At 50.9% G+C, this 16,840-nt stretch overlaps 1 protein-coding gene across 3 annotated transcripts; it reads right to left on the reverse strand.

Moving 5' to 3' along the window:
* Positions 1–6,224: 6,224 nt before the first annotated feature.
* RCN3 (reticulocalbin 3) lies at positions 6,225–16,479 on the reverse strand. 3 transcript variants are annotated; one of them, XM_045531156.1, is made up of 7 exons: positions 16,096–16,479; positions 15,438–15,685; positions 12,590–12,792; positions 11,141–11,313; positions 8,236–8,296; positions 7,015–7,214; positions 6,225–6,758 (listed from the first exon to the last, which is right to left on the reverse strand). In XM_045531156.1, the coding sequence occupies exons 2-7, from the start codon at positions 15,677–15,679 to the stop codon at positions 6,651–6,653; spliced, it is 987 nt and encodes a 328-aa protein (XP_045387112.1). In that variant the 5' UTR covers positions 15,680–15,685; positions 16,096–16,479; the 3' UTR covers positions 6,225–6,650. The 3 variants fall into 3 exon arrangements, with proteins under 3 accessions (XP_045387112.1, XP_045387113.1, XP_045387111.1); XM_045531157.1 differs by having other exon boundaries at positions 16,083–16,106; XM_045531155.1 differs by lacking the exon at positions 16,096–16,479 and adding an exon at positions 15,769–16,049.
* Between the last annotated feature and the right edge of the window lie 361 nt (positions 16,480–16,840).

The following is a 16,840-nucleotide window of genomic DNA, read 5'->3' on the forward strand; positions in this document are numbered from 1 at the left end:
AAGAGGATGGGCTGTGTCATCCTTGCACCGCGGAGAGCCCTCCAAACCTGGCATTTGCTCCCACAGGCGCTTCTAGAACTTTCCCTCGGTCCCTGAGAGCCCTCACACTCCACTCCTGGGCCCCCAGCCCTTGGAAACTGGCTCAGTTGCCACTGACCTTCAAGGAGCCCTGGCAACCTGGGCCTGAACTGAGCCTGTCAGTCTACAGCCCCCTTGAGCCATCGCCACAGCCCTGGAAGAGGGATCCCCGTACCTATTTCACAGAACAGACCGTAGAGTCTGAAAAGGCACAACGTGTGCATAGTCAACACCTGCTCAAGGGAGTGGCAGAAGCCAAGTTCATCCAGGGGCCAGCTGCCTCTGGAGACCTCTCATTCCTGTGCTTCCCTCCATCCTGTCCCCTCTTTCCTCTGGTTACCCCCCTCTCTGTCACCCCACTGGCCCCTCTGCCCTAGCAAGCTGCAGCCTGTCCCTTTCTAGACCCAGAGAGCTTCACGTCATGCCCTCCTTCCTTAACCATCCCTGATTCTATCCTCTTTCCCGACAGCCTCAGCCACCCGAATCCTTCCAGTGTCAGCCCCCTAAGAACCCTAATCTTGTTCATATGTGGCATAGACCACTCTGCCCCCAGTAAAAACTTGAAGGATTTCTAATCTTGCACCTTTATTTCCCCCAAAAGAACCTAAATCTCACTCCTTTGCTCACAGTCCCTTAGACACACCCTTTGTGGGGGCAGTCAAGGTCCTCCCCCCAAGAAATAGGTTCAGTCTGTCATTTAAGGTTTCAGAGGTACCCAGGAGAGGAAGCAAGGGCAGAACCACAGCTTCAGCTACAGCAAAAGGAAGGCACGGGAAGGGAAGTGACACAAATCTTGTCTTTTCCGAGCAGAGGTTCTGTAGACACTGAAGTTTCCAGCAAGCCCCGGGCTGGCAGGGCCGATGCAGCGCTGGTGGGCGCGGGGGCCCCTGCCCATGCCTCCACCTTCCAGAGGCTCCTAGCACTTAAAACAAATTGCAATTGCTTGTAAAGATTTAAAAATAAGATTTATTCTGGAAAAGCAAAACTATAGGGACCAAGCAGGAACAAATCCTTCCTTGCCAGGGTATGAGAAGGAAGAGACTCCGAGTGGGGGAGGGTGAAGGAGCAGTTCCGGATCTTGACTGTGGTGGTGGTTACATTAGCTCTGGTTTGTCAAAGTTCACAGAAGTATTCAAAAGGAGTGGGTTTTACTGTATGTGAATTAAAATTCTAAAATGCAGTATGGGTGGGAGGGGATGTCATGTGAACAAGTAGATTGTGGCTGGGCAAGGTGGCTCGTGCGTATAGTCTTAGCGCTTTGGGAGGCCGAGATGGGAGGATTGCTTGAGATCAGGAGTTCGAGACCAGCCTGAGCAAGAGTGAGACCCCCATCTCTACTAAAAAATAGAAAAAATTAGCTGGACAACTAAAAACAGAAAAAATTAGCTGGGCGTGGTGGTATGTGCCTGTAGTTCCAGCTACTTGGGAGGCTGAGGCAGAGGATTGCTTGAGCCCAGGAGTTTGAGGTTGCTGTGAGCTAAGCTGATGGCACAGCACTCTAGCCCAGGTGACAGAACATTAAAAAGAAGAAAAACAATTTGTATATAATTTACTTAAACCTGTGTAAGTTCTCCCTGGAAAGAAATATTAGTTGCCTGTGAGGAGGTGAACTTGGTGGAAAGAAGATGTTGTTTTTAGTATCTTGTATATTTAGAAATTTTTATCCTGTGTGTTGCCAATATTTAAAAATAAAATATGCAAAATATTTTTGAAAGCAAAAAACTTCTAGAGGGAGGCACTAAAGGTTACAAGGTGCTGGGCAGTTTTCCATCATAAACTATCTTTTTTAGGGAAGAGTGCAGTGTGGCGTGATCATACTTCACTGCAGCCTTGAACTCCTAGACTCAAGCGATCCTCCTTCCTCAGCTTCTGAGTAGCTGGGACTACAGGTGTGCACCACTGTGCTGGGCAAATTTTTCTTAATTTTTGTAGAGACAGCGTCTCACAACGTTTTGCCCAGGCTCCTATCAAACTCCTGGGCTAAAGCAATCCTCTTACCTCGGCCTCCCAAACTTTTGGGATTACAGGCGTGAGCCACCATGTATGGCCATAAACTGTTCTGTACAAGTAATTTGTTGCTATGTGTATTATTTTGGTAAAAAATGTTTTCAAACATGCAGCCCCCCCAGAGATTTACGAATTTGTCCTTACTCCCCCATAAACCAGTTCTCCACCTCAAGCCACTAGGTGGCAGTAGGTTATAATAGCTTGGAATCAACCTCACTTGGATTCAAATTCCAGCCCTCCCACAGATAACAGTTATAAACTCTGGAAAAAATAGAAAACATTTACCTAAAGGTACTGGAAAGTGAACAAAAACAGCCTGGAAGCTGGAAGGGACTTGAAACTCAGAAAAAGGAAAGGCACTAGGTGAGTTTCCCATTTGCACAGCTTTTAGATTGGGGATGAGTTCTAATCCATGCCATGAGAGGCAGCTAAAACACCAGGGAAAATCTGGTCTTCCCAGCTTCAATAACTACAGCAACAGAAAAGTGAGGAGATAAATCCTGGGGGAAAAAACTAGAGATGGTACCGAAATATTTTACATGAACTCTACTCAAATATCTAGCTGACCCTAAATCACACCTGTGTGTGATACGCTCCAAAAAGACCAGCTAAACCTAATAATATGAACTGAAATTTGTGCTACAAATTTCACAGGAGAGACAGAGTTTATAGAGGTTACAGTTTGAGTTCAACTAAGTTAATGGGTTGCGTAGAAAAAAAAAAGCAATACTCTTCAGAGGAACATAACAGACTCCAAAGTTTCTACAGTGTATCCAATATACAATCTAAAATTACTCAATATAGAAAAAAAGAGGAAAATATAACCCATTCTCAAGAGAAAACAGTTAACTGAGACCTTAAATGACCCATGTTGGAATAAAAAAAGGTTTTAAAAATAGCTATCATAACTATGTTCAAGAACCTAAAGGGAAACACACCTATAATTAATAAAAAGTCAGGAAATGTTAGCACAGAAATAATAAAAAGGAATGAAATTGAAATTCTAGGACTAATAAGTAAATTTAGCAAGTTCACAGGATATGAAGTTAATGTAAGAATATTCCTATTTTATATGCTAGAAGTGAAAAATTGAAAAGTGAAATTGAAAAGCATTTTCATTTACAATAGCAGAAAAACCAAAATATTAATACTTGCAGATAAATTTAACAAAAGACATAAGACTTTTACACTAAAAACTACAAAACAGACCAGGCCAGGTGGCTCACACCTGTAATCCTAGCACTCTGGGAGGCCAAGGCAGTTGGATCGCGTTAGGTCAGGAGTTTGAGACCAGCCTGAGAAACAGCCAGACCCCATTTCTACTAAAAAATAGAAAACTTAGCCAGGCATCATGGTGCATACCTATAGTCCCAGCTACTCAGGAGGCTGAGGCAGGAGGACCATTTGAGCCCAGTAGTTTAGTTTGGGATTGCAGTGAGCTACGATGACACCACTGCATTCTACCCAGGGCAACAGAGTGAGACTCTGTCTCAAAAAAAGGGGGGGGGGGATCAAAAATAAATAAATAAATAAAAAGGGAATTGAACCCCCTCCTCATTACCCCCCTTCAAAAAAACCAAAACTAAAAACATTGCTGAGATAATTTAAAGACCTAAAGCAATAAGGAGATATGCCATATTCATGAATTGGAAAGCTTAATATTATTAAGATGTCACTTCTCTCCAAACTGGTCCATAGGTTTACAGTCTAACACTGGGTTATTTCCATTTCTTTCCCCAAGAGAGAAAAAAATTCATTAAATATGGGGGAAGTGGATCTTTGGGACTTGAGTCTCATAGAGGGAATTTTTTAAGTTAAAGGGCCTTCTTTTTTAGAGCAGTTTTAGGTTAAAGAAATAATGAGTGGAAAGTACAAGAGTTCCCACATACCCCTTCACCCCACCTTCAGTTTCCCTTATTATTAACACCTTGAAGGCCGGTGTAGTGGTTCATGTCTGTAATCCTAGCACTTCGGGAGGCCAAGGTGGAAGGATTGCTTGAGCTCAGGAGTTCAAGACCAGCCTGAGCAAGAGCAAGACTCCATCTCTACTAAAAATAGAAAAAATTAGGCTGGGCGCGGTGGCTCACGCCTGTAATTCTAGCCCTGTGGGAGGCCAAGGCAGGTGGATCGCTCGAGGTCAGGAGTTCAAGACCAGCCTGAGCGAGACCCCATCTCTACTAAAAAAAAATAGAAATAAATTATCTGGACAACTAAAAATATATATAGAAAAAATTAGCCGGGCATGGTGGCACATGCCTGTAGTCCCAGCTACTCGGGAGGCTGAGGCAGTAGGATCGCTTAAGCCCAGGAGTTTGAGGTTGCTGTGAGCTAGGCTGATGCCACGGCACTCACTCTAGCCCGGGCAACAAAGTGAGACTCTGTCTCAAAAAAATAAAATAGAAAAAATTAGCTGGCCATGGTGGCGCATGCCTGTAGTCCCTGGAGGATTGCTTAAGCCCCAGAGTTTGAGGTTGCTGTGAGCTAGGGGGACGCCACGGCACTCTAGCCCCGGCAAAAGAGCGAGACTCTGTCTCAAAAAAAAAAAGCATTAGTATGGTACATTTGTTAGAATTGATAAGCCAGTATTGATACAGTATTATTAACTCAAATCCATATTTTATATTTGAGTTTATTTGTGTTGCACATTCTATGATTTTTCTGTAACATATAATGACATTATCATATAGAATGATTTCACTGCCTTAAAAATCAGGGGGATTTTTAAAAAGTAAACTTTGACTTGAACTCTAGCTTGCATAACAGGGCACACGTCCTATGTGGACGGCTGGATGCGTTCTCATTAGCTGAACACCTCTGGGAAGCAGCGCCCACAGCAAGAACAAGCTATTTCCCAGCCCCTGCCCCATGAGCCCCTTTCAGGCCCGCTCTGGTTCCTCCCCACCCAGTGGCAGCACCATCAACCTCTAATCCCCAAGTTAGTTTTGCCTATTCTCGAATTTTGTATCAATGGAATCAAGCAATGTATGTTCCTCTGCATCGATTTCTTTCGATGAGATCTCACATTGGTGAGATCCCTCCAGGCACTCGGGGACGCTGAGATCATTCTTGCTCATGGCCGTGTGGCTTCCCCTGGGCAAAATCTCCACAGTGCACTTGTCCCTTCTCCTGTTGATGAGCAAGTGGGCTATCTCCAGTTTGGGGATATTATGAACCTTCTTTGCTATGAACCTTCTTTTGGTGACCTTCTTCTGATATTTCTGTCTGACCTACCAGGAGTTGCTGGGGCAGGACTAAGGCATGTTCAGCTCCAAAGGTGAATTGAACCAGTCACAAGGCTGCTGAAGGAATAAGTGACGTCATGTTCTCTTTCCCAAATGCCGGGAATGCCCTTCTGTCCTCGGCCCCTGCCCTGACTCGGCAGCAAAGAGACTCTCTAATAACCCAAATCAGTTTTAATCCCTGCTCTGCTCAGGACCCTCCAGTGGCTCCCGTGTCACTCAGAATAAACTGTCCCCCCCTCTGTCTCTTGGTCTCTGTCTCCCTCTTTCTGGATCTCTGTCCATCTGTCTTGTCCCACCAAACAAGGGCCACCATGACCTGCCCGCAAGGCCCTGCACAGTCTGGCCCCATTTCCCCTCTGCTCTCCCCTCCGCCCTCTCCCCACCCTCCCCTCTGCTCACTCCACACTGGCCTCCTCTCAGCTGCTCAGACACACCAGGCCCACTCCTGCCTCAGGGCCTTTACACCTGCCACTCTGCCACCCTGGAATGCTATCCCTCCTAATCCCCCTATGACTCCCTCCCTCACTCCACTCACCACTGAGGTCCTTCCTGGCCACTCTGTCAGCATGTTGCCACACTGCTACCCCCTTGCCCTGCTTCATAGCGTCTGCCACTCTGTGACATGTTTTACGGTGACCTGTCTCTGCCTCCCCACTGGAGCTCTGAGAGCTCTGAGAGCTTCCTGTCTGGTTTGTGCACTGCAGGGTCCAGGCTTCAGAGTTTTATTTCTCACCCCCAGGAGCACTTTCCACCCCTGCTGACACCCAGCACCGCCTTGCAATGCCTGGTCTCCTCCTTCCTGCCTCAGCCCCAACCCTCAGCATGGTTCCCTCATCCCCTCACTGTCACAGCTGCCAGTCCCTCCCCAGGGCCCCGGACAAGAGAGACAGACCCACAGAGAGGCCCAGTGCTGGGTTTATTGCCTCCCTGGCAGAGGGGAGGCGGGCTCGGGCGGGCCGGTGGCCGGGCTGGGACTTTCTCAGTGTGTGGCTTGGGCTCAGATCTGGAGCTGGGGCATTAGTGGAGGCTCCTAGGGGCTGAGCACGGGGCAAAGGTCCCTGGGTCTGGGCTGGGAGATTCTTCTGCCAGTGAGAAATGGGTGTCACCCTCCCCGGGCTGTGAGAGCCCCCGGGGCAGGGTGGGGGGGGCTGGAGTGTCTCAGGGAGAGAAGCTGCCCCAGGTGGTCCCTGAGAGCCCAGGGGCAGGGAAACGTCTGGGGCTGCGTCCCCATCCTACAGGGCTGGGACAGGGAGGGGCCTGGCTACTGTGGCCCCTCCTTGGGTTATCCTGTGGGTTACAAGGCTGTAACTGGCACACTGGGGCTCAGAGCTCATCGTGGTGTCGTGTCAGGTCCTCGCCGTAGTTGGTGGCCTGGCTGCCCACGAACATGTTCCAGTTGCCCAAGATCTCAGCTTTGCTCAGACGCCCATCCTGGAGGGAGGGTCAGGGATCAGAGGGGACAGCACTGGCCCTACTTGTGAGACCCCTCCCTACATCTAAGTATGTCCCCGAGGTCTCTGTCCCTCTCTGGGTCTCTGTGTTCTTCAGTCTCTTTCCCTCTCTCTGTCCCTCTTTCTTTATCCCACCAAACGGGGGCCACCCCAGCCCCAGGTCCAGTCTTGCTCATGTCTGCACACCCACCCAGCATCCCCTGCCCAGCGCCTGCCTGTGTGGGCCATCACGGCACCTTGTCCGTGTCGCTCTCCTGTAGCAGGTGGTTGGCCTCCACCAGGGGCTGGTCCTGGGAGGGGGGCAGCACCCAGTGGCCAACCTCTTTCCCGTCCAGCCTCCCGTCCTTGTTCAGATCCCGGAAGTCCCGGAACTGCTGCCGCTCAGTCTGCACCCAGGCCGGCTCCTCCCCACCAGGCTCCGCAGAGTACAGATCCGCTGGGGATGGGACAGAGGGGACAAAGTCAGGGGCAGCTCAGGGGGCCTAGCTAGGGCCAGCGTCCAATCCCGGCTCTGACACTTCCTGGCCTGGGTGACGAAATGAGACCCTGTCTCTAAAAAATCAAAGGGTGCTGCGGCTCACGCCTATAATCCTAGCACTTTCGGAGGCTGAGCCGGGAGGATCGCTTGAGCTCAGGAGTTACAGGCTGCAGTGAGCTAAGATCATGCCACTGCACTCCAGCCTGAGTGACAGAGCAAGACCCTCTCTCTAAAAACATCAATACATAGAAATAAATAAATAAAATGACCAGATGTTAACCACTTAGAACAAGGTCTCTAGCACATGGCAAGTGACCATGTGTCAGCTGTCCTGCTATGATGTTTAAGTTTTCTCATAAAAAAAGAGACTTCTATCTTCCTCACAGATGTTAGAAAACAAATGACACTTAAAGAAAATGTCTTGCCTACAGGTTTGTTCCATAAAAATATTCTATAGGAAAACGCTTTCAAACTTCAGAAATATTCTATACTTAATAACTTTCCCCTGGACTAAGTTCTTTGCTCCCAAGGGACAGGGACAGTGGCAGGGCCAAGGGGAGATTTGGGAACATTGTGAGGGTCCCCCTGCACCCCATGTAACAGGAGACACAGTGTTAGCTATGCAGGTGCAGGTTCAAGACAAGCCTCCTGATGCCCGTCCCAACCAAACACTACCCCCAAGTTTTGATTTTTGTAGAAACTCCAGACTCCTAAGGAGGGACCTTATCTATGTTATTCTCTGCTGTATCCTCAACCACTTGTATGCAGTAGGTGCTCAATAAGTGTTTCCTGGGCCTGGCACACAGTAGGTGCTTAATAAATGCTTTTGTGCCTGGCATACAGTAGCTACTCAATAAATGTTTGGTGCATGCATGAACTCAAGCAGTGCCTCTGCCCCACCTCTGAGGGTCACTGCTCTCTTCTAGGTGACACAAATCCACTGCCACCCACACCCAGGACAGGAAGGGGGCCCACTCACCGATGTACTCCTCCACTTGGACGTAGCCATCTCTGTTCTTGTCTAAGTCCTCCAGGGTTTCCTGGGGAGAAAGAGGCATTGAGACTGGGGATGGATGCAGCTGGCTCCCGAGGGAGGCTGGACCCCTGGGGTAAGGACATGAGGTTCTCTGGGGAACTTAGCCCTAGGGCAGGCATTGGAGCCATCTCAACGGGTGGTGTGTGGGAAATCTGATGGCTTCCTGGGGCAGCATGATGCGGGCATTTAGTGGGCACAAGCCAGGGAGCTCCAGTGTCCAGCAAAGCACAGGCTCCTTACATGCAAGGAGAGCTATCCTGTGTCCCTAACAACATTCTCATGTCCTGGCAAACATGCTCAAAGGGGTGAAACCTCTTACATTTAGCAGCGACTGGGCCCTAACCCTGCTTTATGAACACACACGGTGCACTTTGTGGACCATTTTGACACGCACTCCACATGGCCCTCTGTTTTTTGCACACTTCTTGAGCACAACAGCTTCTGTTCCCCACTTTTACATCCAGACTCATTCAACATAACATGGTGAAGGCAGCTGACACTGTACCTTCTAGCAAAGTCAAGGTACCATATTTTAGAGTTGATGGATAAAATATAGTATACCCAATTCCAGGTGAATTACAGATAAATAACAAATAATTCTTTAGTATAATTAGTTCCATATAATATTTGGGAAATACTTATACTACAGGATGAGTTACATTGGAATTTCAAATAAACAAATTGGTTTTTAGGATAAGTACATCCTAAATATTGTGTGGAATACACTTACACTAAAGAATGATTTGTTGTTTATGTTATATGTTGTTATACGTTCAAGTGTAATTGACTGTCCTGTGTTGTTTGATAACTACAACACTTACATATGGAAATTCTTGTTATTTATTTTAAGTGACTTTCCTTTAATTTATCCTTTTTTTTTAATTTATTTTTTTATTTTTTATAGAGACGGGATCTCGCTCTTGCTCAGGCTAGTCTCAAACTCCTGAGCTCAAGCGATCCTCCCGCCTCAGCCTCCCAGAGTGCTACGATTACAGGATGAGTCACTGAGCCCAGCCATCCTTGTCTATAAAAGGAAGATGGCAGCCCACTGCCTTATGGTTGCCATGACAATTAAATGGAAGTAACAGACGTAAAGGAGTTAGAAGTGTGCCCAGCACACAGTACATGCTCAACAGGGTTTGTTAAATAATGTCAACTCAGGAGAGAAAAGTGTCATTACAACATTGTTTGCTATAAACAAGGGATTTAGGGCCTTGTAGGGTGGGGAGTCCATGGCATTCGGAAGGCTCAGGTCACACTGTCCCTGGGCAACAAGATGACACCTCTCTTCTCTGGATCTTAGTGTCCATCTCTGAACCAGGCCAAAAGCCCCACCTCAAAGGCCTGTTTCGAAGCTGAACGAATTGAGTACATAAAATACCCAGAAACATCCAACAGGACTGCAAGCGCACATCTCCGTTAACCCAACAATTCCACTCCACAAGTTTTGTCCTGGAGCCACATGCACATGTGAGTGTAAAGTGACGTGATGTACGTTCCAGGTTGTCTTGCGTGCTTGTAATGGCAGCAGGCAGGAACCAGCCCCACTGGCAGCAACAGAACTAGTTGATACTGAGCAGCTGTATGAAAAGATGAGGAAGTTGCTCATGGCTCATAGGGAACCCTCTCATAGATCTTTTCCTTTTTTTTTTTTTAAATATACCTTTTGGGCATTTACCACCAATGTTAGCTATTTGTGAAATACATCTAATTAGATTTTTTAAATAATTTGTGAAAACTTAAGCATGGCAGAAGTAGAAAATTCTTCCCCTAACAGTGAACCCTAATATAAACTATGAACCCTAATATAAACTATGATGATGATGTGTCAGTGTAGGTTCCCCGGTAGTAACAAATGTCCCCTCTAGGAGGCTGCACATGTGAGGTGGCCTGGGGGCATGTGGGAGATCTCTACCTTCTGCTCAGTCTTGCTGTGAACTTAAAACTGCTCTAAAAACAAAGTTGAAAGAAAGAGAGAGAGAGAGAGAAAGGAAGGAAGGAAGGAAGGAAGGAAGGCAGGAAGGAAGGCAGGAAGGCAAGAATGCTTCTCCTATAGAATACAGCAGGTTTTGGCAAAAAATTATAAAGGAATAACAGTTAGATGAGGGGCTAGACCAGAATGCAATATTTTAGTTAAAAAGCTTAGCATATAATATGCTCTTATAACAAATCAGCTAATATAAGCTGGGCATGGTGGTACACCTGTAATCCCAGCACTTTGGGAGGCCAAGGCAGGGGTTCACTTGAGGCCAGGAGTTCGAGACCAGGCTGGGCAACATAGGGTGAACCTGTCTTTACAAAAAAATGAAAAAATCAGCCAGGCATGGTGGATTGCACCTGTAGTCCCAGCTACTTGGGAGGCTGAGGCAGGAGGATCGCTTGAGCCCAGGAGTTGGAGGCTGCAGTGCGCTGTGATGACTGCACTCTAGCCTGGGTGACAAGAGTGAGACTTTGTCTCAAAAAAAAAGATGAGAGGCCAGCAGAAGAGGTCTCAGAGTGAACACTCCATGTGTGGGCCTGGGCTGTTCCTGGGGTTTAGCCAGGATTGGGGTTCCCAGAGGCACTTCTGGAGATATGGTCATCTGAGGGCAGGTGGGGGGCCTGGACCCGAAATGTGAGCACAGGGAGGGGAAGGCCTGAGGAGGAGAGATTAGACACTGGGGGTCAGGAAGTGGGCATGGGAAACGGCACCCTCCACTGATCGGCATTTGTGGCCTGGGTTCCCTAGGGAAGGTGCTGGAGGACCAGGCAGCCACCTGCCCCTGGCAAGTGCCGGAGACTGGACCCAGGATGAGAAGCCTGGTCCCAGGACGGGTGTGGGAGGCCGGTTCCCCCAGCCCGCACTCACGGCGATCACAATGTCCCGCATGTGGGGGAACTCCTCAGGGTGCAGGAAGGCCGTCAGCTCCTCCCGGGTGGCCATCGAGTCCCCGTCCTGGTCGGCCACCCGGAAACGCCGCTCATCCCGAGCCAGCATCTTCTTGTAGGTCTCTGCATCCTCCACGTCGTGAAACTCTTCACCTGGGAAAGGGAAGATCTTAGTGAGACGTGCTTTCATGGACGGAGCACCGGCAGGCTGAGAAAAAAGACAGAGGAACCCTAACTCGGGAGCAGGAAGAGAAGACAGCCCCAGAGTTAATAATAATTAATATATCAATAACTTACATAATTATATATACAACATAACTTGTATATATAATTTATTGTATAGGTTTATAATATATGCCATATATATATATTAGCTAACTTGTATTTTTGTTTATTTGCTGTATTCATTTATTTTTTGAGCCTGGGTCTCCTGGGGTTCCCAGGATGGTCTTGAACTCCTGAGCTCAAGCGATCCTCCTGTCTCGGTCTCCCAAGTAGCTGGGACTACAGGCACACCACCATGCCGGGCTTATATTAGCTAATTTGTTGTAAGAGGTTATTATATGCTAAGCTCTTTAACTACAATATTGCATTTAATCGTCACAAAAAGTAAAGTGGGTTCTTCCATTGATTCTACTTTCTGAATGAGAAAACTAATTCCCAGAGAGAGGAGGTAACTTGCCCAAGGCCATGCAGCCAGGAAGGGTGGACTTTGAGTTGACAGTGGCCCATTTGGGTGATTCGGATGCTTGACAGAGAGGAGGGAAAGGGCATTTTCCTTGGTGGGAACCGCACGTGCAGAGTGTAGATAGAGGTTTGAGGAGGGTGGTGAGTTCAGAGAAACCACAGATCCATTTGGGGCAGAAAATGTAGAGAAACAAAGCTGAGGAGCTGGGACTGTCTCCTGAGGGCCCAGGGGAGCCCTGAGCAGGGGAGGGACAGGGTCAGCTCTGGGTGCAGAAAGACCCCTCTGGAGCCAGGAGAGGGGAAGGCTGGAGGGGGAGGCTGGGGGAAGGAGGGAGAGGAGAGAAAGAGGAGAACAAGAGCTGCTGGGGGCCTGGGGCTGGGGCCCGGGACCGAGAAGAGGAAACTGAGAGAGTTGGGACAGGGTAAATGGCTTTGGGGTTCTCAGGATGGGAGGCCACAGAGGTCGGGGGCCAGGACGACAGGGCATGGAAGGTAGGTATCCCTGGTCAAGGATCTGAAGTTTCTTAGTCATGGGGTCATAGAGGCCATGGACCCCAGAAGGAAAAGCCAGAGAGAGGTCAAGGATTGGGGGTCTCAGAGTGATGGGGACCAAGAAGTGGGCAGACCTTGCTCAAGGGTCAGGGATTCTGGGTAGATGGGTTAAGGGCACTCAGGATGAGGCGGTCAGAAAGGACGGGTCACGCTGTGTGCGGGGAGCAGGGCTTGGGGTCTCGCCGCATACCGGGCGCGTAGTAGCCATAGGTGGCGTTGCGCAGCTCCTCCCAACTCACACGCCCATCGCGGTCCTGGTCGTACGTGTCCCAGGCTGCGCTCACCGAGTCCCGTATGTGCCGCTGCTGCGTGTGCGCGATCCACGCGCGAAGCTCGGCCAGCGACACCCAGCCGTCGCCGTCCCCGGCGCGGTCCATGCGATCCACGATCCGCCTGCGAGCCGGGGCGGGGCACATGTCACTGTCGGGACCCGCCCACTCCGGGGGTCTCCTCCCAGCAAGGCTCCGCCCCTCGCGGAGAGCCACGCCCCCCACATCTGCTGAACATGCGGTCCACCGTCCCGCCGCGGGCGAACCGGGGAGGGGTGCGCGTCAATTTCGGAACCGAGCCGGCCGCAGGACGCCCCTCCCCCGCCCAGGGACCCCTCCAGAGGTGATTCATGCCCTTCCCGAGACCCAGCCGGCTACGCGGGGCGCTGAGGTTCTCGAGCCACTGGGGTGGCGGGAGGGACCTCAAGACAATCCAGGGCCACACCCTCCACTCCGGCCCCGCCCCTCGACCCTGCACGTGCTCCACCTCTCGCTGGACTGAGATGGGGTGGGGTGAGGTGAGGAAGAGGGTCGTCGCATCGCACCCCTGGCTGCGGAACCCCCGTCCCAAGTCCGACTCTGAACCCAAACCGCCACGGCCACCCACGCCGGGACCTCCAGCCGTCTCGGTCCCGCCCCCTCCCCGTCTCTGTCCCCGGACCCGCCCCTGCCCCGCCCCTGCCCCGCCCCCTCCCCTGGCTCCGCGCGTCTATTTTGGGCCCCTCTCTCCACAGCCCCGCCCCGCGCTGCGTCCCGCCGCTCTCCCGGCCTGCTCCCGGCCGGACCAGGCACTGCCCAAGACCCGCCACCCGCAGCCCCTGGGCTCGGCCCTCGGTCTTCCCCTCAGTTCTGTCCGCTGGGCTTCTGTGCACCTCCCCGTCGCAGGTCAAGCCACTTAGGTCTCATCTCACGCCCCTTCTCTCCCGCCGCGCCTGTCAGCTCCCCAGCCCCTCTCCTCTCCCCTGGTGACGCCCTGCCACGGGTCCCGGTCCTCGCCCAGCCGCTAATAGAGACCACATGGAGCCCTCCTCCCTGTCACCGTCCCTTGGCCCCCGTGGCCCAGTCCCCAGGGTTGAATCCGAGACAGCAGAGCCCTCCTCAGCTCTGCCTGTGTCGCTGCCTCCCTCCCACGCCAGGCTGTAGGTGCCCGGGTCTGTCAGGGGCGGACTCTTGTCCCTGAGACTCACACCCTACCCTGAGGTTCCCACTATGGTTAAGACCTTGGGCTCCACAGCCAGACATTCTAGATCCACTCCCTGCTGTCTCCTCTTGCTGGCTGTGGGCAAGTGACTTAATCTCTCTGTGCCTCAGTTACCCCTCTGTGCAATGGAGATAAATAACAGTACCTGCCCCAACAGGTGGTTGTGGGGATTAAATGAGTTGTCATTTAATCACGTCATGTAATTAATTAAGTCATGTAAAGCACTTAGCAAGCACCTGGCACCATAGTTAGCACTAAGCTAAAAGTACTAACCTATTATTGTTCCCTCCCCCATCCCTCCTTCACCCACCCCATCCATGCACAATCTTCCAGCTAGCAGACCAGCCACCACCGCTGCTGTCTCGGCCCTGATCTAGCCGCCACCTTCTCTGGTGTCCCCCCTGGACTATTGCAGCTGCTTCTCTCTGGGCTCCCTGCTTACTGCTCCTAGAGTCTGTTCCCCACCCAACAGCTGGAGGGATTCTGTTAAAGCCCAAGTCACCTCATGCCCTCTCATGGCTTTCATCTCACTCAGAGAAAAGCTTAAATCTTCACTGTGACCCAAAAGACCCTGCACGATCTGACCTCTTTGCTCCCTCTCTGTTCCCACCTCCCAGTCTCTTTCCTTCCCTCACAGGGTTTCAGCCACAGGGGCCTCACTGTTCTCCAAACACACCAAGTCCACTCCTGCCTCAGGGCCTATGCACTGACTGTTCCATCTGCCTGAAATGCTATTCCCTCAGATTCCCAGGTGGCTCAAATACCATCTTCCATCCAGGCCTCCTCAGACTTCCCTGTTTAAAATTACACCCCTCACGTACACATCAACCTCTCCCCTCCACATTTCCTCACTCCCTCACCTTTTCTCTGATACATTTATCTCCATGTGATGCACTTTATACTTACGGATTTATTGTTGTTTCTGCCACTACAATTTAAGCTTCACAAGGACAGGGTTTTTTGTCTTGTTTGTTCACTGCTGTGACTTTAACACCTAGAGCAGTGCCTGGCACATAGTAGGTGCTCAGTGAACATTTGTAAGATGAATGAGCATCAGTAGGATGCACAGAGGGGCTGCTTCCATTGCCTCCCTGCCCTCAGACCCACTCTGGCCCTGCCTGCCCTGCACAGAGGGTGGATACGCTCCTTCCAGATCATAGCAAGACCCGGTTCAGCCCAGCTCACCCTCAAATTCGGGGCTCAGCCATTTTCCTGCCCTGGCTGGGCTCCTTACCTGCCAAATCTCAGTTCCAGGGCAGGGAACAGAGGCTTGGGGAGGGGAGGTGTCTGGGACAAAGGAACAAAGAGTGACTTAGGAGCAGAATTTGAACAGAGTTTGCTGCCTGGAAAGGTCCTATTTTGAGGCCTCAATTTTCACTTAATTTGTGTTTTTCCTAAGGAGAAGAGGTAGAACTGCGTGACAGAATCCTCACAAAGAACCAAAGTCCAGTCCACACCATCCCAGTCCCTTGTCTGTCCCCTCATCAATGCTCCCATCTCTCTCCTGCAACCCTCACCCCTAAAGTTACCCCACCCCTAAAGTTACCCCACCCCCATCTCCTTCCTACCCCAGACGGGCCTGGCTTTCCTCTGGGCTGAGCTGGTCGAATTCCTTGGCCACGTCCCGTCCCAGGAAAGCCTCATGGTCGTACTGGAAGTCTCCGTGGGCGTCATCATGAGGGGCCTCGCTCAGGGGCGCCGCCTGGTGCACCCTCCCCTGGCCATGAGGGCCAGAGTCAGGGGACGGCTTCCCCTGGGCCCCGTGCCTCAGCAGCAACAGAAACAGCAGAAGTGATGGTCGCCACATCATCGATTCCTGCGGAGTGACAAGGCCAGGGCTCAGAGGTCACAGGGATGGGGACAGAAACAAGACAGGGGGTCGATGTCTAGGAGGATTACCTGGGACAGGACAGAGAGATGTAAGCTGGCAAACTTTTGGGCTCAAGAAGGGCCAGCGATGGGAAAAAGATGGGCGGGGTGCTCAGAGGTAAAACCAGCTGTAGGGACTGAATCCTGTGAGGGAGTCCCAGAAGGGTCCCAGATCCGCAAGGGAGGACTTCAGGGAGACATGGTGCACGTCCCATGCAAAGCGAGGGGCATGCTGGTGGCCGGCAAGAAATCAGGCAGGCTCTCCGGTGTCGTTCTCAGCCTAGGCCCTGGGGACACTCGATCCCACCCGCCCCGAGCCGCCTTCCCTGGGCAGGGCCCCCTACCCGCTCCCTTTACCCCGTTATCCAGTTTGGCTTCCCTCTGCACACTCCACTCTGCGTTCTCCCAAATATGCCCAATTTGGCCGCTCTCCAGTCAGGCCCCGCCTATGGCGGCGCATAGCCCCGCCCTCCGACCAATGAGCGCGCGAGAGCGCCCACGGGGCGGGGCCAACAAGCGCCGGGAGGGTAGCGGGCGCCACTCGCCACGTCCACAGAGGAGAAAGCGCGGTGGGCCCCGGGAAGACCCGGGGGCGAAGCCGGAGTGACGCGGCCGAGGAGAACTACAACTCCCGGCAGGCGTCGGGGTGTCCTGCCGTCTACCTCCAGTTGCTCTAGCCCCAAAGCCTCATGGGAGATGTATTTTTCTCTCTCTTTGTCGGGACGGTTAAAGAAAGAGGCGAATCATGTGATTACAGATGAATAGGACAAAAGAAATATTTTTTATAAATAAATAAATAATTTTTAAAAAAGAGAAAAAAGAGGAAAAAAAATAAAAAGAATAAAAAAAAAAAAAAAGAAAGAAAGAAGCAAATCAAGGGGCCAGAGGAGGCATTCCCTTTCCTCGAAGAGGGAACAATTTTCTTCTGCTCCACAAAGAAGGATTCAGGTCAGACACCAGCCAAGAATTCCTCAAGATGCCTGGCACGATGGGTGTAGGCATTCAGTAAATATTTGTGAAATTTATGAATGAAAAATACATGACTTGATATATAAGATTGGCAGATTCCACCAAGGCCACATGTTAGCCGCAGGAGAGATCT

Source organism: Lemur catta, chromosome 19, assembly GCF_020740605.2.
Source record: "Lemur catta isolate mLemCat1 chromosome 19, mLemCat1.pri, whole genome shotgun sequence".
Lineage (NCBI taxonomy): Eukaryota > Metazoa > Chordata > Mammalia > Primates > Lemuridae > Lemur > Lemur catta.